A 21,159-nucleotide genomic window follows, 5' to 3' on the forward strand; every position below is an offset into this window, starting at 1 on the left:
GAAAAAATCGAGCTGAATTGTGAATTCATTTTCTTCTTCTTCTCCGAATTGGCACGTTTTCTTGCAGAGTTTTAGTAAAAGTTGATGACCAAAATTAGTATTGTTTAATGAATAAAAGTACCTGTACAAGCAAAGAAATGGCATGATAAACATTAACCGGGATCAGATTCAAGCAAATCTACCAATACTGACTGGTATGCTGAATTTAAACGTGGTCGTGCAAACATTGATATGGCACCACGTTCTGGTCTACCAAAGAAGATTACTATTCCGGAAATCGTCTCAAAAATCGAAAACTAAAAACTTGCAGACGACAGTTGACATCGTGAAGATTTCAAATAGAAGTTTATCCATAGCTGATAAAATGAACCGTGTCACGAATTGTTTCCGCATCCACCATATGTTCCTGATTTAGCTCCCGCAGGAATAATTACTTATCTGTTTTCAATTTCAAACAAAAAAAAAGAAGCTTACTGGAATGAGATTTGCCTCGAATGATGAGGGCAACAATGGGACTGAAGCATTTTGAAGGCAGGCCAATGAGAGATTTAAAACAAGTAGCTTAGGAATGTTGGAACGCCGTAGGAACAAATGAGTTGTTCTTCGAGGAAAATAGCATACATTGTATAACAAATTAGAAATTTGGAAGACCGGGACCAAGATAGTGCTGGAAATCGATAAACATGTATCCCAAGAGCTATCAAATTGCTCATACGACTAGTAAATGGTGAGAAAAACAACATCATTACCCAATACGAATTGTATATCAGAAAAAAAAATGATTCGATCAAAAAGCTTTACCAACTAAGCAACTAAAAAGCGATTAAAATCAGTGATGTGCGTATTTCATCCATATCGAAAGGCACGCAAACGTAATGCATTGTGATGGTATACCATCTTTCCGGAATTCTAACGCACATTGTGCTAGCATAAGAAAACACATAATGCGACAAATACCATCACCCCCGCCCCCGCCCCCCGCCCCCTGAGAGCATAGAATCCGTACCGTACAATATGCTCGATTTTCGGCAGTCGAAACGCGTCAAGTGATTGCAGTTGTATTGGTGCACGTGCCGGCGTGCCTGAGGCCGTCCGTGCTGCTGTTCTATGCTCACTGGCGCGGGGTCACTAGAACGATGAACTTTTACTTTTATCTTCAACATAAAACATGCGTTTAGTGCGAACAAGAGAAAACGATAGGGCAGACCGCTATGGTAGAGGCACCAAGTGATATCCATTTAGATATTGTTGTTTTTTATGGAAATCGATGAATTAGTGTACCAATAGCTGGATATCAATACTCCTTTAAGGATTTTTATTGTGCCGAAAGTATTGTATTTTTAAAGTTTTGTATTTAGAACCATTTTAGTATAATAAAAATAGTTCTTTACTGATTTTCTTGAATAAGAAATCAGTCGGATTTCTTATGTAAATTTCAAGCTTGAGTTGTTAACCGATAAACAATAAAGATAGAGATAGATTTTCCACAAGTTAACGATCTCTAAATGCTATAGAATAACTCTTCATACAGAATCTCGTAAATCTCTATACATCAGCACTACTTTCGTTATTAGCCAGAGTAATAGTACATTCACCCTATCTTTCCTTCTATTTATGTTGGTATATCGATATCGTTCGCTCCAGGGCACGGAGAAGGAAAGGTGAAGAGGAAGAATCTTATTATTACATGCCCTTTTCGCTGTCCGTTACACCGTCGCATTTCCGAAAACCACATGCGACATGCTTTCTTTAAGGGCGCACACTAGTTAGGCGTGCACACGGGGAATATCCCAATTATTTTGGAGGAACAGCGGGTTAAACACAATAGAAATATAAAAAGCAAAGATCGCTTCCTTGTGTTTGTCAAAATTATGAGTATAAAATATTTCAGGATTTCAGGAAGCCAACTCAAACAATTTCAACGTAAAAGAGCTTTCAATTACGGTTACACACACACAAAATTTCTTGAACTCATCATTCGTCCTTTCTGGGAGTGATGATTTGTTGGATGTTCCGAGCTGATGAAATGCTCTATAGAATACACTCAGGGGAAGCATTTGTCTAGTGTCGTCCGTAGGGGAGGATATTTTTAATAACAAAGAATGCTAAAAGTTTTTTCACAGGTCCTCAATCAAACGCTCTTTTACGTCCACGTGTGGCAAGCGACCGCTTTTACCAGGATGAGTGAGTAAACCGCCTGCTTTGATTTGGAATATGAATTCAACATCTTTTAGCCTGCTTGCAAGAGTGTAATGAACATTAGTTCTGAAATTACCAGACAATATACTCGTACGAACAAAATGGTTGAAATAGCCAAATTTGGGTTTCACACAACAATTTATTTTATTGAAATAGTGACAATAGATAATCTGGTTTGATATTGAACATATTGTTGCTTGAAGTTACAGAACTTGATTAATTTATTTTACCCAGAGGATTAGTTGGCTTCAATGAATATTTGGATAAACGTAACAAATATTTTTATTTTGCGTTCTTGTCAAACAGTTCTAACTGAACGAGTTTTTGATAAAGCTACTATTTTATGTGCTTATAATTTACAAACTTTTTAGTTAAAATAAACGGTAAGATAGTAACTTAAAATTATCAGTTATTTCAACCAGAGATGTCCATCTTCTCTGTGTGACGAAGAGCAGGAAAAATTTCTCCCCTCGCACTGACAACTTCAACGAGAGTTCTTCTCTTTCACATATATACACCACTGTTGTATAAAGTGTGCACGCATCATGAGTGCGTTTGTTTATTTCCTTTCACCTCCTCCACTGAATCGCACCAAAGTGCTAGAACATTAGCTAATAAATTCTCTGAGGTGGATGCAGATACTTTCACAGAGGTGAGCACTCTGGTGTATGGTTTGCGAAGAAGAAGCGTGTGCACGCAAAATCAGCAAAATAAAACAATTAATCGTTAAATTTTCGGTTTTCATTGCAAATTTTTCATAGCTAGGCCAGATCTACTCTCTAGTAATTGAAGTTCACAGAAGTGTTCGCTCACCATCACGCGCCAGTGATCACTTGGGTGTATTTAAGCAAGAGTACGTGAGAGCGATTCGTGCGAAGAGAATGTTATTCTCTCGCACCAGCTTCTTTCAACACAAGCACGCACTCAAAGCAGACCCTGTCAGCTTGGAGCAACATCAATCTTCAGTTCAGCAACGCCATCGCACGGCATCACATTCAACATATCATGTCAATTGTATGGGTGCGCAGCCCTGCTATTTTGGCGCGCACGAATTTGACATTTCTCTCCCCTACTTCTATGTATGAGATTCGATGCGGACTCACCTGAGGATGACATGCTCGCTAAAAAAGGATGTTGCCAATGATTTGTTCGGGAAATGTGAGAGCTGGATATCTTGTTAATATGATGTCTTTGCTCAAAGTCTGTCTGTCTGGACACTGAGAAGAAGTGCGCTTTCCTCTTTGTGTGGAGCGGAGCAAATGTATCCGCAGTGTATAATTGAAACCTACGCCCTGGTGTATCACTCTAGTGAAATGCCATCTCTGATTTCAACTTATGTTTAAGTTTGTTGAAATTATACATCTAAGAATGTTTTCAAGAAAGTGTAATGATGCCTTTCTAATATATTTGACAGAATTTTCTAGTGGTATTTTTTGAAATATATCAAAAATACCACTAAAAAATTCTGTCAAGGAAATTTTTTTTCAAAACTTTTATAAAATTAGGGACTTTCTTTGGGCATGAATTAACATAACTTTTGCAATTTGTAAACAGTTGTGTCAAGTTAATAAGACCCTGTTAATTAGTGAAGTTAATAAGAATTTTTCTTTATTTTGCATCGCTGCACAATGCCGGTTCGAAATTTTAAACACACTTCACTTAACGGTTCTGGAACCGGAGGTCGGACCTGGATGAAATTCAACAAGCGACTGTAGTACCTTTCATTTGAGGCCAAGTTTGTTACCAGTGGCGTACCGAGGAAATTTGGCGCCCGGGGTAAAATAAGAGATTCGCGCCCCCATCGTTGGTTTTGGTTTAGTGAGCAAAAAAAAAATCAAAGCTGAACTTCATCTCCGGAAAGCTGGACGAAACTTGGGCAAAAAAGATAAAGATATAAAAATTTCATAAAACAATCTTCGAAGTTAGTATAACGAAAAAAGTTAAAAATTAATAAACAAATAAAAACATTTCAAACTTGGGCCTATTTTTATCTTTTTTTATAAATATAAAAAATAGGTATAGAATTCGCTCAAACTTAAGAAAAATTTTCCGAGGCCCAGAGGGCCAGTGTCATACACCAATCGACTCAGCTCGACGAACTGAGCAAATGTCTCTCTCTGTGTGTGTGTGTGTGTGTGTGTGTGTGTGTGTGTGTGTGTGTGTGTGTGTGTGTGTGTGTGTGTGTGTGTGTGTGTGTGTGTGTGTGTGTGTGTGTGTGTAGGTGTGTGTGTGTCTGTATGTGTGTTGTCAACTAAGAGGTCGAGATCTCAGAGATGGCTGGACCGATTTTGATCAAACTAATCGCAAATGAAAGGTCTCACCGTCACCCTGAACGCTATTGAATGGTTTTGAGATCGGATGTTTACTTTTTTAGTTATACGAAGTTTTATGTCAAAATTTTCAGTTTTTTGACACTTGACCTTGAAAACACAATATGTTTCCAGGCTTAGATTCCGCCCGATAATACCTATCCAACAAGCGATACATTATTAAAATCCGTTCACTTTTAACGGAGATATCGACATTTTTGTGTAAGTGACTTTTTCCCCTATTCCAGCAGTAAGAGTTTTGAACGCTGAATGACAAAGCAATGCTTGGGAGCAACGTGATACAGGATTTTTTATACTGTTACATACAATTGTTTCTAAGTACCAAAAAGACTGTGTACACCATACTATTTCAAGAAATTTTGTCACGGACCGATTTTAGCACGGTTCGATTTTGGCAACATAATCGTTCGAATATGACATATGTAAACCAGATGATGGCAGCATTTTCGAGTTGAAAGCAATTCCATAATTATATTTATTTAAACTACTTACAGCAATAAATTCTGGAAGAACCTAACACCCATATACCATACGACTCAGTTCGTCGAGATCAGCAAATGCGTGTGTGACAAAAAATTTCACTCGATTTTCTTGGAAATGACTCAACCGTTTTCTACAAACTCAGATTCATATGAATAGTCGTATGCTCCTACACAAGGTTCCTGAACTATGTTTGGATCCGACTTCTGGTTTCTGAACTACAGGATGATATGTGAAACGAAATCAAAATAGTGTTACTCATTTTTCTCGTAGATGGCTGAACCGAACTAAGATTCAAATGAAATCTAGGATACCATAAAAAATTAAAATGAAAGGTCTTAAGATCCTATAACATATCTCGCTTTTTTAGTCAGATCCGACTTCCGGTTTATGAGATACAGGGTGATTAGTATAAAAATGTCCATTTCGCACAAATTTATTAGGTTTATCGGGTTTGTAGATTTGGATAGTCGATAATCAAATAAACTTATCTCAGTTTTTTCGATTCGGAAGGTACTCAATTTAATTCGCACTACGATTTTTAAAAGACGTCTACACTGATTTTCACACAGTTTGAATCAAATGTAAACTATACAGCTCTTGAGGTGGATTTAACTGACTTCGGCTACACCGATTTTAGAATTCCGGTTCCAGTATCGAATCGTTTCTCAAAGCTCAATCGTTTTCTCAAAAAAGTCCAAATCAAATTTCAACTACAAAAATTCAAATTAAAGGAATTTTATCCGATTCTGGAAGTAGAGGGTGATGAGTTTTTAAAATTCATACCGATATAGAAGATGACAGTAAAAAAAGCTTCAAAGTTGGACTCAAAACTATTGCAATTTATTCGGGGGGAAGACAAGGAACTCAGACATATTTCTCAGGTATTGCTTGGTCTACTTGACGAACTTATATTCGAATGAAAGGTGTTATTATTGCATACGACATTAAATTTTATTGAGATCCAACTTCTTGGTCCGGGAATACATAGTGATGTGTGTTGAAAAATAAAATAGTGTACGGAATTCATTTCCGGCATTCAGAAGGGCCAAATTGTGGAATTCTCTACTATATTAAACAATCTTCGGAACATTTTTCTCGAACGCAATGCAGTCAAATGCTAGCTTTATTTGCGCTCATTTGGTGTGAATTTCCTACAGCGAAATGTGCACAAAGTTATTCTAGATTTGCACTAAGCTGATGATTTTCGAACAAGTAATCTTAACAGTTAATTTTGAGATTTAGAGTTCCCATCGTTGTCCACTTTCCTTTTTATTCCCCTCCAATGCAAACGACCAGCAGCTGAATAACGCAATCGCTCTTATTTGAAGCGAAACTTACACTGCGAACGTCCAATATCAGATATGCTCACAGAAGAATTAGTTGTTTTTTTATATTTAAAAGATATTTTTATTCAGGCCTATATGCGTATAAGCTTTACGTGGCCGATTGAGCCGATTTTTTAAATAATTTTTTTTTTGAGTTGGATCTCGTTGTCACCCTTTTTCTACGGGGAGAGGAGCTTCCATTTCCCTCCTGCGAGGATTGAGGGGCACTTCGTTCGTGGTTCGTCTCGTCATCCATTGCCGCATCGGTGGTATTGTTGTCGATTTCCGTCTTATTTTCTTTGCTAGTTGCTGTAGATGCACCTTGTTGTATATTGGTTGCAATTGCTGGTTGGTTGGAGGGTAAGTTGTTAACTGCAGCCGGTGTACTTTGTTCTATAGAGGATACTGATGGTTTCGTTGAAGGGGATGCTTCATTGTTGTTGGTGACTGTCATAGGTGTACTGGGGTGGCTTGGGGTTGGTGTGAAGGAAGCACCGTTGTCCTTTGGTGTGGTTGTCTCCTTGTCCAGTTTATCACATGGCTTACCGCAGTGAACAGCTCTCTGGCAATATTGACATGTGGCTATCTGATTGTCATAGGTAACAAGTGATTTGCACGGAATTCTTGTATCTTGACCGAAAATCACATGAGAAGGTATAGCCTTCTTCAAGTGTATGCGTAATAAACGTACGCCATTTAGAATACCGGGGAAAAAATTCTTCCACTTTTCTTTTTCCATAGAGAGAATCTCTCCGTATTGGGACATAGTTTTGCGAATATATGAATCGGTGACGCTTGAGAGAAGATCATGCACACGCACTTCTATAGCACTATCTTCCATATATACTGGAATGTTGTACTTAATGTTCTCGTGCTCCACATAGTGCACATTGTTATTGTCTTTTGCGAATTGAATTGCATCCAACTCTTTATAAAACTGGATGTAAACAACATTATTCGTCTTATTGCTTTGAAGTAAATGCACACGTTTAATGTCAAGATGCATTTGCTCCTTAAGCAAACCTTCAAGTTCTCGTATCGAAGGTCGAATTTTGCACTGCCTGAAGTCAACAACAATTGTATTCTTTCGTGTCGGCGGTAGCTTTTGTTCGTTTGGCTCACTCATTTTGAGGTCGTTCTATTGTTCACTACACAATACTGTACTTGGTTTCTTCTGTCTCGAACGTAAGCGGTTTTGTTTTATCGACTGACTTGGATGAGATGTGAAAGCGAACTGATATTCGTGCTCTTGTTGCAACATAGTTTGGACTTAATCGTATCAAAACTAGTTGCGGATTGCTATTTGGGTTGGCTTGCTCAACCACAGCTGCATATTGCCTGGCAAACCAAATATTTTTTGAGAAACTTGATCCTTTTCTTCATCCTGAAATGCTCCTTTACGTCGTACCGTTGCATGGTAGTACAAAAAGACACTTCTGGAAGCTACTTAAAGTCTTCCAGCACATTAGTTCTATCCTCCATTAACACGCAGGTAAACTTCGTCAAATATTCGCCATACTATTTCCGATTCCCGGGTTTTTGCCGTCAAATTCGATTAAATTTTTTCGGTTCGGAACAGTTTCTTCTTGAATGACTTTACACCTTGTTGGTGCTTGGAAGTATGCACGAACGTTGGAGACATTTTTATTTTTCTAGCCACGGTACGTACCGAAATATCAGGTCACTTCTGCAATATTTGTTTCATTTTCATGTCTTTCTGGTGGTTCCTGAGATCGGTTTTTATTCCGCTCCCAGTCCTCCTGGATGTTGTTAAACGTGTGTTGAAGGATTAAAGAACTGTACTTGCAGGGAAACCAAGCTGTTTTGATTGGTTACTTACTGACAGATCCGGATTTTCTTTGCGACAGCACACAATTGTTTTTTGCACTTGTTCTTCTTTCCACGCCATCTTTGATCGAAAAGCTTGTAGTATTAGATAAAATGGATTCTGCACAATGAACAGACATCTTCGAAATATTTTACCTCAAATGTAATCTATTGTGTATAAAACGCATTCTATTGTGTATAGAACTCATAGATATGATTAAAATTCAGAGTTCATGATATTTTTTCCATAGTCATAGGTAGTCAAATTTGTATCGGAGAATGACTTTTTCATCATTAGTGTCAATACAAAATGGAACCAGAAAGTCATTTATCAATCGAAAATAACATCGTAACAATTTTTTCTACCTAAATATAAATACTGCATTACCCACTTCGTTCACTCCGGAACCTAATTATATCGCTATCGAAAGTAAAGGTAGGGAATAAATTTTCTAGTTCCGGAAGGAAAATTCCATTGGCTGAGTAAAATGATACCAAATATAACATTGCCATCCAACAAAAAATCCGAATTCTGCGCGGCCCTCTATAAAAGCGAAAGGTCTTCGAACCCGCCGATTATGTCTTACTCGAGTAAATAAGCGCTCAACATAAAAAGCCGTAAACAACATACCGGCTACTGCCGAAATTTCCTTCACCATGCCATAACATGCATTAACAGCGCAGTGCGTAGCGTACATCGCCGGGAAATGGATCTCATCAGAACCCCTCGCCCCAAAATCCTACACGTCCTATGTTCGATGGGTGGTACATCAACTACATAAGTTTGCCCCTCTCCATCTCCGACCAATCTAGCAAAAATGGGTCAATCGAAAACTAAGAAAGAAGTGGCTCTTATTGTCGATCTGTTGTCGACAAGAAAGTTCTCAACACCAACACAAAGAAATCGAATCGTAGCGTAGGAATGTGGTAGTCGGCGAAGCTTTACGCATGGAAAACATCGCATACTTCCCCCCTCCCTACCTACCACCCCAGCTTCAAACCGAACAAGCTTTCGAAACAGAATGAAAAAGAGTCGAAAGCTTTCAACGTTCCATTCACTGATGGAATATGGAGTGGAATGGTGTCTTACTATATCAAATACGTTTCTTCATTTTGAATTTGTCTTCTACGTAAAATAAAACTTTTCTTAACATAAAATCGTTATGCAAATGTACATTAGATCTTCAGTCAACAAATTTTTTTCTATTTCTTAATTCAAATAACATTTGGATTAACATTTATCAAAGCTTTAGAATTTTTAACAATGTATTGGATTACGCTTGGGTTTGTCGATGGAGGGTGGTTATTTTTTTGGGTGTTTTTCTTCCGTATCAACCATTGCCTACTTTGCGTTGCTATGGTTTTGGTCTCCTTCGGTTGCTGAGTTTTGTGAGTCGCCAAACTCTAGGGACGAAGAGCCGTAAACAATTTTAGTATTATAGGGAGCATTTTCGAATCTGGGTGGGTTGAAAAAAAAACCAACCGTCAAAGAATGGATCGATTCTGCCTTCCATGGCGCAACACGAGGGTGTTGGTGATTTTGTGGCAAGAGGATCCATTGACACCAATGAGTCATTTTTTCTTTTAATGTCATGTGTATTATATTTTAGTTAAATATTTTCATCATTTTTATTCTAAACGCCCTTATTGACCATGGGTTCAGAAAACGGAATGCCGATCTAAACGATATTTATTACCAATTAGTGAATAAAACTCATTCGTGCGAAAAAAACGGCATGTTTTTGCGATTTCTTTCTATGGCGACTCGACTTTTTGGTAAGCACATCAAAGTATAAAATTCGAAAAATATTATGTAAAATCTTCTCGAAGGTGCCCTTCATAACATGGTACTGGATAATCTGAAAATCAAAGTTATTTAGTTAGATTAGTTTTTTTTCCGAGTAACGAAACGAAAGATTTCTTAGAAATTTCAGTTTTTCACTTTTTTTTTGCAATTTTTGTGATTTTCCCAAGCTTCATTCTGGCCTTAGAAAAAATGTTGCAAAAAAATTGTTATTGCGATTCCTTCTTCATATTCTGTCAAACAAAGTTTTAATGCAGTTTTGGTTACCAAACTGATAAATCGTATAAATTTTCCAACACGTGTTCATCTTTGTGTGTGTTTTGGAGTATTTGTCAGTTATTATTTGTTTGAGTAAATTCAAACGGTAAGCTATTCCAAATGATGTGTGGAGATATTGAGAGTACTAATTACTAATTCGATTCGTTTTTGGTGTTAAAAAAGCATTTCTTACAAACTAAAATAAACTTAAAGATTAATCAAAGTATCGTCCATCGTTAGCCACTACTTTGTTTCACCTCTCGGGCAATTTTCGAAGTCCATCTCGAAAAAATGTCTCGTCTTTTGAAGTGCTCCAAGTTTGAAGCAAATTTTTGATTTCTGCGAAAGAAGTAAGCCGATAACCTGCCAGAACGTGCTGCATCTGTCGGAACAAACAGTAATCAGAAGGAGCAATATCAGGAGAATATGGCGGGTGGGACAAAATGCTCCAATTGATGGTTTCCAAATATTTTTTCACGACTTTTGCGACTTGAGGTAGAGCGTTGTCATGCAGGAGAACAATCATTATCTCTGTTACTGTTCAATATTCAAAACAGCCTTTCACTTATAAATCGGTTCAATTACAATGGCAAAGTTATCCATTGTTACTAGCGGTTAGCTGTTTTTTCGGATGAATAAAAAAGTTTGGAATTAGTTGTGAAAACTAATTGGTTGCATCGCAAATTGTCAGTTATTTCAGTCTTAGTCCTATACAAAAACTTTTAGAAAACCTAAAAAAAATACACATTTTTGATCACATATGTCCCAAAAAACACTCCCAAAGTACAAATTTTTGTCTTTCTCTATAGAAAGGTATTGAATCGCTGGAAAAATCGACTTTCGAATGGAGCCTCGGGGACCCAAAGTGTTATATACCGTTCGACTCAGTTCGACGAGATCGAAAAATGTCTGTGTGTGTACACTTTTCGAAGATATTTTACCGTTCAATTTTCTCAGAGATGGCTGAACCGATTTTAACATACTTAAGCTCGTTTGAAAGCTACTGTCGGGTCATTGATCAAGTTCGAAGATCAAATGGCTGTGCCTTCTGTTTTCGGAGATTCGATGGTATAAGTGACGTAACCGACAAAACACGTTGATTTGTACCGCTCTTATACATATAAGGGTGCCAATATTTTGGGATCACCTCTAATTTCGTAAAGCTCTAGTGCTTAAAAGTTTAAGCACCTCGAAAAAAGTCCTCATGCAAAATTTGAACTAAATCGGACATGGGTAAGGGGTGCTGCCCAGCGGTTAAAGTTTGAAAATTTTCGATCTTGAAAAAGCACACAGATAAAAATATTTTGTAAATTTACATTTATTTTCATGCACATATTTGGAGCAGGCAATTGAATGGAAAATTACATTACAAAACTAAGCGGTTTGTAAATATACAGCCTTGTTCAATGAAAAACTAAACGAATATTAATGTAATTTTACATCAATCATGGTTTTAAATCAGATTTTCGTTTCAACTGACGTCTATTTCATAGTATTATCGGTTTACATGCCGTGTAAGTTTCATCATTTCTTTCTGTGTAGGGGGGAGTACATGATAATTCCGAAATCGAAAATTTTTGTTGATGCCAAGAATATTAAAATTGCATAAAGCGTCGAGATATAATGTTATCTCAAAAAAAAAAAAATTTCACCCCCACGCTTTGGTGATTTTTCAAGAATTGGAAAAATTATGCCTGCTATGTGATATAAACACTAAAGCATGCTTTTGTGGGCTACTCGATTTAATCTGAATCAATTGGTGTCAAAAATGAGCCCAAATTAGTGTCACAAACAGTGCGGTAAAATTTCATTTTCAATCGAATAATATAAGATGAAAATGAAATTTATGGCCGCTGACCGTCAGCATATCCCTACTAGTTCATTTGACTTTTGCTGCCATTTTCATGTGAAGCTCCCGGAATCATCGTCAGTTGAATAATCGTACCTAGTCATTTGAAGTTTTGTTTGCTCGGTTTCAAGTGCCAAGTAGTCTAGCTGCTTCATTGTCTTCGCTATTGGTAGTGAGCAAGTTCGAATGAATTGAATTATAAATGAAGTAAAGTATTAAAAATGAAAACTGAAGGAAAAAATTATTATTTCAGCTAAAACCTCATTTGAAGGCCGCTCTCACACTATTGAAAGAGATATTTTGTTACTTCAAGAGATCAACTGACGGTGGTTAAACTGAGCCTCGATTGAAGAGAAACGAGTGATGAACCGAATGCTGCCCGTTCGGGCCGTCAGCAAACATTGTGTGTGTCAGAGAGTGAAGTTTACTGCATTAGAGAGATCGTCAATGTGTTCCACATTCAGTTTCAATTGAATTAAATGAAGTTTTACTGCACTGGTCACAAATTATTTAATAATAAGATAAAAAATGTTTTTATGAGACTGTTTTGATGAAAGAGATAAGCATTACCACACTACTAGGTGGGTTAAGAAGAATTTTCTTCAATTTACTATTCGAAACACAGACTAAAATTAGGACTAAAGACTGTCAAAGAAAGTATGGACGCATTTTGATTTCGCTGTAAATAATTCACAAGTGTTAGATATTCAAATTTTATTCGATAAACTGATAATATTAGACTAAAACAACAGAATATTATTCTCAACATTTACTACTTAGCCATTGTAGACTAGCTGGCGCACGTTTTTGCCAACGTTCCTCATTAAATTCCGTACAGACTTCTTGGCGACAAGTTTGACACTTTTTTCCAATCTTTTTTCGAACTGTTGAATGGTTTCGGCTGCCGAGACATGTTTCCTAAGATGTGCCTTCGGTTATGCCCAAAATTTTTCAATTGGTCGATGTTGTGGGCAATTTTTTGGATTCCTGTCTTTTGGGACGAAAGTAACATTTTTGGTAGTATACCATTCTAACGTTGATTTCGAGTAGTGGCAAGAAGCAAGATCTGGCCAGAAGACAACAGGATCCTTGTGGCTTCGAATTATGGGTAGAAGTCGTTTTTGTAAACATTCCTTGATGTATATTTCGCTGGTCATTGGAGCAGTGGTGATGAAGGGTTTCGAAATCTTACCGCAGCTACAAATTGCTTGTCAGACCATAGCTTTATTACCAAATTTTTCGACTTCAATCGATGTCTCGGACTGGTTTAACACTTGCCCTTCTCGCACCGTATAATATTGTGGTCCCGGCAAGGATTTGTAATCGAGTTTCACGTAGGTTTCGTCGTCCATGATTATGCAGTTCAATTTTCCAGCAAGAATCGTAATGTACAGCTTTCGAACCCTCGGCCTGATCGATGCTTCTTGTTTCGGACTACGTTTTGGTTGTTTCTGCTTCTTTTAAGTTCGAAGATTCAAACGTTCTTTAGCACGAAGAACATTTGACTTCGAAGTGCTCACTTTTTTGGCCACATCCCGAACTAAAATCTCCTTCTTTTGCTCGAACGCCTTCAGTATACGTTTATTCAACTGAGGGTTAGCAGAACCTTTTTTCGACCCGTTTTCGGTTTATCCTCGAAGGTGTTATCCTCACCGAACTTCCTGATTGCATTTCGCACGGCTTTTTCTTCAATTTTTGCTATCTTTACCGCGTTCTGTGCACCATTGCACCATGCTATCTTACCGCGTTCTGTGCACCATTTGTACACAATTTTTCGACGTTGTTCTGCTGAAAGTCCACGCATTTCGAAACAAACTAATGAAAACGAATAAACAATTGCACAAGTGGTTAGAGAAGAGTGTAAACAACAGGACGCGGCCATAAAAATTGACAGATTCTGAATCATTGCGAAATGGCAGCGGTTTTTTGTTGCGTCCATACTTTCTGGGACAGTCTTTATATCTGAAAGTCAACACGGTTTTATCCCTAAACGATCTACTACGACAAATCTTGCATCATATACTTCATTTATTATTAAATCCCTGCAAGCGCGACTGCAAGTAGTTGCTATATATACTGATTTTTCTGCTGCTTTCGACAAGATCAATTATCGGATCACAATTTCCAAATTGAATAGACTCGGATGTAAAATAATCTGGTACCTTAAATAATCAACCACCCTACAACGATCATCAGCCTCACTGATGATCGCGAGAAGAGGATCTCATTCTCTCTAGTTATCACCAAGTCAGTGTGATAGTAGCAGGTAGAAACAAAAACGATAAGTTTGATAGCATATAAGGCAATCAAAAAGCATGTAACAGCAGTAGCAATAAAATTCTCATCTCGATCGGTCGTGTTTTAGATCAGCACCCGTGATCTTTCATTGTTTAAAGAGAGTACCTTTTGTCCGTTGGTTCGTTATATTCGTTGGTGCTATATTGAACAGCTGGCATTGTTAACAGTAACCAGTGATTTCGGAGAAGAAACATTTTTGGTCCTTCGAACCGGATGTTCGCATGCAATCCGGTAGTTGTTAAGTTCGTGCAAAGTGGAACAATTGAAAGTTATTGTGCTAAACGCCATCATCGAAAATCACCACCATCTTCGCTCGTTTCATTGGCGGGAGACAAAGGGTCATCTTTACAACGGGTCAGCATTGCATGAAGCCTCGGAATTGCATGAAGTAATTGGAGTTGCATGGGTCGGATCTGAACCACATCGAGAAATTCATCAGCAGCTGCGAAACAACCAGATAAGTAGCAAAAGAGACAGATCAGTCAGGGTGGCGTTCTGAATGCATGATCAGACGACCGCCATTGTGAATTTATACAAAGGTTGCACGTGGCAAAAAATAATAAAATCGATAAAGTTGCATTTCTGAGTTTGATTATATTATATTGATAATCCTGATTTGTTGGTTTCAAGGTTGATTGATTATTTTCGCGATATTTCGCTATTCTGATTGTCTGCTAGTCGGTGGGTTTGTCAATTTCTATACGGTTTCGGAAATCATTTCGGTCGGTCAATTACAGGCAAGTGCAAGTGAAAAGGGTACAATATGCCGAACGATGAGTTGCGACGGCTATGCAAGCAGGAACGGCAATTACAGAACGTGATAGATGTGATGAAAGACTTCGTTAGAAATTACCAAGAGCGGCGCGATAAGGGATCCTTACAAATGCGTATGAATAAGTTGGATGAAGTGTACAACTTGTTTTGTGAAGTTCGAATGCGTATTGATCTGGTTATGGAAGACCAAGACCTTGGAGAGGATTTTGTTGATCCGGATGAATCAGAAGAAGCTCTGGCAACTAGAATAGCCCGAACGAGAGCCAAAAAAGAGAAGGAAAACGAAGAGATTCTAAAGAGTTTCATAAATGAATACTTTCAGTTGAAACATTCGATTCAACTTCTGTTGAATCCGCCTGGATCCAGCTCCTTCGTTGTTCCAGCAGAACCACCCAATCAACGTTTGCAAGCTCTCTCAATGATGCGTGTCAAACTTCCTGAACTCAAGCTCCCTACATTTAGCGGAAATCTGCGCGATTGGATCACTTTCCGAGACACCTTCAAGAATTTGATATCAGACAATACACAGCTTACCGACATAGACAAGTTCACATACCTACGAACGTCTTTGTCAGGAGAAGCGCTGCAGGAAATCTCTTCGATAGAACAGACGGCCGCGAACTATTCTATAGCTTGGAGACGCCTAGAATCTCGCTATGAAAACAAAAAACTTCTTGTTAAATCCCATCTGGATGCTCTACTAGCAATCGAACCTATGAAAAAGGAGAGCTTCGGATCGTTAAACCACGTAATAAACGAATTTGACAAACATTTGCAAATGTTACATAAGCTTGGTGAAAATACGCCCGATTGGAGCACTATCTTAGCACATATGTTGGCTGGTAAGCTAGACACCACAACACTTCGCTTATGGGAGACAGAACATCGATCACGCGATGTGCCCAGATATTCCGCTATATTAGAATTCCTAAAAAATCATTGTATCGTTCTTCAGTCGGTAACTTCCGATCGTTCAATTTGTCAGTCGCATGAATTGAAAAGATCATCACGATCTTTCAGCAGCTACACGAGTTCAGCTCAAGAAGGTTGTCCGTTTTGCGGTGAAGCTCAGCATCAAGGTTTCCAGTGTAGGAAGTTCAAATCCATGAAGGTAGATGAAAGGAGGAGTGCAGTAAAGGCGAGTCGATTGTGTTTTAACTGCTTGTCTCGTGGTCATGTATCCAAATCCTGTTCTCGTGGATCCTGTCGGCTATGTGGTCAACAACATCACACGATGCTGCATCAAGGTTCAACACAGCCTGGCAGCAACGCACCAGGAGTACTACCGAACAAACAACCGCAATTGACCTCGCAAAACCCACACACGACTCAGACACCATCAACCTCACACACACAGAACCCAACACAAACTCATCAGCAATTATCTAATCGAATCAATACCAATTCATTGCACTTTCCTACGTCAAGCAAACAAGCTCAGACGCCACCCAATCCAGACACAACCTTTAGTCACAACGCTGTTCTCTCTGCTTTTGAAACCAAGGCATCACGAACGGTTCTACTCGCAACTGCTCTCGTGATACTTGAAGACCATTATGGGAATTCCACCTTAGCTAGAGCCTTGCTTGATAGTGGCTCACAGCTATGTTTTATGACGGAAAATCTGTCACAGAAGCTTAGATTCAAGCGCTCCCGTGAAATCCTCTCGATCAGTGGGATTGGACAAGCTACGAAAAACTGCAAACAATCCGTCATCGCTCGTATTCGATCCCGAGTATCCTGTTTCACAGAAGAGGAAGTTTTTTATGTTTTACCGCAAGTCACGCAAAATCTTCCAATTTCAAGGATTCTTGTGAACGATTTAGTATTGCCCAAAGATGTAGTATTAGCAGACCCAAGGTTTTCTGAACCTGGTTCGATCGATTTGATAATTGGTGCTGGCTTGTTCTTTGATTTAATGATAACGGATAAGATCAGGCTTGGGAGCCAGGGTCCTGTGATGCAAAACACAGAACTTGGATGGATAATAAGTGGTAAGGTTTCGGATAACCCAAATCATTGTAGACCAATGGTAGCCAACACATGTAGTGAACGACTTAATGATTTATTAAGCAAGTTCTGGGAGCTAGAAACTTGCCACTCAACCGATATACTGTCCGTCGAGGAATCGGCTTGCGAAACTTGGTTTGACCGCACCACTATAAGAGACTGTACTGGAAGATTTGTTGTATCACTGCCTAAAAGAGACAACGTTATTGCTCAATTGGGAGATTCAAAACAGACAGCTCTTAAACGGTTCCTCTCATTAGAAAAACGCTTAGCGACCGACATTACAACTAAGCTTATGTACACACAGTTTATGGAGGAATACCATAGACTTGGACATATGCGTGAAATTCTAGAGGATGAAGAATGCATAGCACCTCAATATTTCATACCACACCACTGTGTTCTCAAACCGGACAGCATAACAACCAAGTTGCGCGTGGTGTTCGACGCTTCGTGTTCGACCAATAATGGACCGTCACTCAACGATGCCCTGATGGTGGGGCCTACAGTACAAGACGATCTCGTATCAATCGTGTTGCGATTTAGACTGCATAGATTCGCAATAGTTGCAGACATTGAGAAAATGTATCGGATGATACAAGTCCAGCCCAACGACTGTCGTCTGCAGCGTATTTTTTGGAGAAGCACTCCGAATGAGTTTATTTGTATGTTCGAGTTAAGCACCATTACTTACGGGACTGCTTCGGCTCCATATATTGCAACTAAATGTTTACCCCGACTAGCTGAACTTGATGGAAGTAAATTTCCAGAGCCGGCTAGAGTATTAGCAAATGACTTCTATGTCGACGATATGATATCTGGCGTGGACAACATCGGAGATGGTATTCGTTTGTGCGAGGATATCCAGAGACTACTTGGTGGCGGTGGATTCACACTTCGAAAATGGAGTTCCAACTGTAAAACGATTCTAAAGCGGATACCCGATGAATTCAAGGATGATCGAACATCATTTGAGCTCGACGATTCAAGCGCAACCATAAAAACGCTTGGTCTCGTATGGGAGCCTAGATTAGATAGTTTCAAATTCAAGATTCCAACGTGGAATTGTTCTGAAATTTGCAAACGAACTGTCCTATCTGATTTGGCCCGAATATTTGATCCTCTTGGACTAGTCAGTCCAATAGTCATTTCGGCTAAGATATTCGTCCAGTCCCTCTGGAAGCAGAAGGTATCTTGGGACGATGCTCTTACAGCCGACCTCCAGAAACAATGGATAGATTTTCGGAAAAGTTTGGACGATCTAGTCAACGTAAAGGTTCCCCGCTGGGTCGCATTCAGCAAAGATTGTCGTTCCATTCAACTTCACGGATTTTGCGACGCCTCCACAAAGGCTTATGGAGCATGTTTATATTTGCGATGTGAGCAGATTGACGGAAGTTTCTCATCACATTTGCTAGTGGCAAAATCTAGAGTTGCCCCAATGGAGGACCTGGGAAAACGGAAAAGAAAACAGTCAATTCCCCGGTTGGAATTATCATCTGCCTTGTTACTCGCTCATCTCTACGAAAAGTGTTCTACTAGTCTGAAAATAATTGCACGTCCGTACTTTTGGACTGATTCAATGATAGTTCGATATTGGTTGTCTTCTAGTCCGTCACGGTGGCAGCAGTTTGTTGCAAACAGAGTGTCAGAAATACAACACGCAACTCGAGATGGTGTATGGAATCATGTGCCTGGTACGGAGAATCCAGCCGATATGTTATCGCGAGGTGTAACTGCAGATCAGATAAGCGGAAATTACCTCTGGTGGTACGGACCGTTGTGGTTACGCAAGGATGAAACCAGCTGGCCAGGTGTGGTAAATGTGACAGAAAATGAAATCGATCCTTCGGAGTTGGAACAAAACGTGAGCGTTTCCATGACAATCAATATTGTTTCACCAAGTGAAATATTCGGTCTTAAATCATCGTTGTCAAGTCTTATAAGAATCACAGCTTGGTTACTCCGATTCAAACATAACGCACAGGAATCTGACCACAACAAACGTCGTTATGGGATTATAACACGTGCTGAACTAGATACGGCTCTTCTCCATCTAGTAAGGATCGCACAGCGAGAACGTTTTCATCAAGAAATTAAAGATTTGCAAAGAAACGGTCAAGTGAGTTCGTCATCTCGCATCAACTCTCTTCACCCAAGGCTACAGGATGGTGTTCTTCACGTGGGTGGCAGACTAGAGAATGCTAATATTTCAATCGGACGAAAACATCCGATTATACTCGATAAAGATCATCCACTCACAATGCTAGTAATGCTGCACTATCATCACAAGTTACTGCATGCAGGCCAACAACTACTAATTGCTAGAGTTCGTGATCAATTTTGGCCACTTAGCATTCGTAGTCTAGCAAGGCAGACTGTATACCGTTGTGTAATTTGTTTTCGAAATAAACCGACGGTTCACGATCAACTGATGGCGGACCTACCTTCAGAGCGTGTGACTCCAGCTCCCCCCTTTGCTCGTGTCGGTGTTGATTTTTGTGGTCCGTTTATGATCAAATACCCTAATCGACAACGGGTTCCTGTGAAATATTATGCTGCAATATTCGTCTGCTTGGTAACGAAAGCAGTGCATATCGAAATGGTAGTCGATTTAACAACATCTGCGTTCTTGGCCTCTCTTAAAAGATTCGTCGCAAGACGCGGCATACCCGAAATCGTAATGTGTGACAATGGCAGCAATTTTGTTGGTGCCAAACGAGAACTCGACGAGCTTCGCAGAACCTTTTTATCGCAGCAATCTCAGCAATCAATCTTATCTGAAGCAGCGGATTCCGGTCTGGAATTCCGTTTTATACCACCAAGAACTCCGAACTTTGGTGGTCTGTGGGAGGCTGCTGTAAAATCAATGAAGCAGCACCTGCGAAGAGTCATTGGTTTGAAAATCCTAACCCCGGATGAGTTGCAGACAGTCCTGGCGCAGATTGAGTCCTGTTTAAACTCGAGACCACTTAAGCCGTTGAGTAACGATCCATCAGACTTCGAAGCATTGACGCCCGGGCATTTCTTGATACAACGCCCGCTAACCGCTATACCAGAGCCAGCCCTCCGCGAAGTTCCGGAACCCCGATTATCACGATGGCAACGAGTACAGGAATGTCTACAGCATATCTGGGATAAATGGCCTACACAATATTTATCAAATCTGCACAGTAGAACTAAATGGACAAGACAGCGAGAAAATCTTTTCGTTGGAACGATGGTTTTAGTTAAGGACGAAAACCTTCCTCCACTCAAATGGGCTCTCGGACGTGTAACAAGTATCACTCGTGGAAACGATGGAAACATCAGGGTTGTTACTGTCAAAACAAAGTATGGTAGCTTTTCCCGAGGCATCTCTAAGATTTGTCCTCTGCCCATTTGCGATAATGATAACACATCTGTACGAGGGGAAAATTGAGTTTCCTCCAACAAAGGCGCAGTGTCGCCTGCGGGAGTCAACTGGCTCCCGCGGACCAGTTAAGTGTTTGTGTTTTAATTAACTGCAAAAAACTTATGGAATGTTTGTCTCCTATAGTGCTCATCCACCCTTGCGGGATCGCTGATCCCTTGGAACTGTCGTACAATTGCTGCTCATCATTCGTCAAGAGTCTCACTCAAATCAGCAACTATCAACCCTTCAGTTAATCTTCGAAGTGGATTCGTTGTCATGATCTTATGGTAGATCAACTCGTAACATCGTGGATACTACTTCACAAGGCTCCATGTGTCATCAATGTGTAGTCAACGTCATCGGCGCGAAGGCGCCCGCGGAGGCGCGCAAGCCTCCGCTTCAGGGAAGTCGTTAGAAAATTGGTTAATATTGGTAAAAAATCGTCTCTCATCTGTTTCAGTTAGTCATCACGTCACGGCTGCTAGAATCGTCGTTCTTCAGCTTCAAAATATTGGAGTGCACCATCCATCCATCGGTACGGTACATCGGAGTGCACGCGCATCCATCGGTACAGTACCAGTTCAATCGATCACCGTGTAAATAAATCA

General features: G+C 39.5%; 1 protein-coding gene across 1 annotated transcript; it reads left to right on the top strand.

Annotated features, from left to right (window-relative positions):
- Positions 1-15,136: 15,136 nt before the first annotated feature.
- LOC131429268 (uncharacterized) lies at positions 15,137-20,578 on the top strand. The gene has a single exon (XM_058593319.1). It carries the CDS (start codon positions 15,137-15,139, stop codon positions 20,576-20,578), a length of 5,442 nt encoding a protein of 1,813 aa, XP_058449302.1.
- The last annotated feature ends 581 nt before the right edge of the window (positions 20,579-21,159 follow it).

This window comes from Malaya genurostris, chromosome 2 (genome assembly GCF_030247185.1).
Source record: "Malaya genurostris strain Urasoe2022 chromosome 2, Malgen_1.1, whole genome shotgun sequence".
NCBI classification, from domain to species: Eukaryota; Metazoa; Arthropoda; class Insecta; order Diptera; family Culicidae; genus Malaya; species Malaya genurostris.

Coding starts and splice junctions, on each gene's coding strand:
- LOC131429268 (XM_058593319.1), top strand. CDS start 15,137: ATGCCGAACGATGAGTTGCGACGGCTATGCAAGCAGGAACGGCAATTA.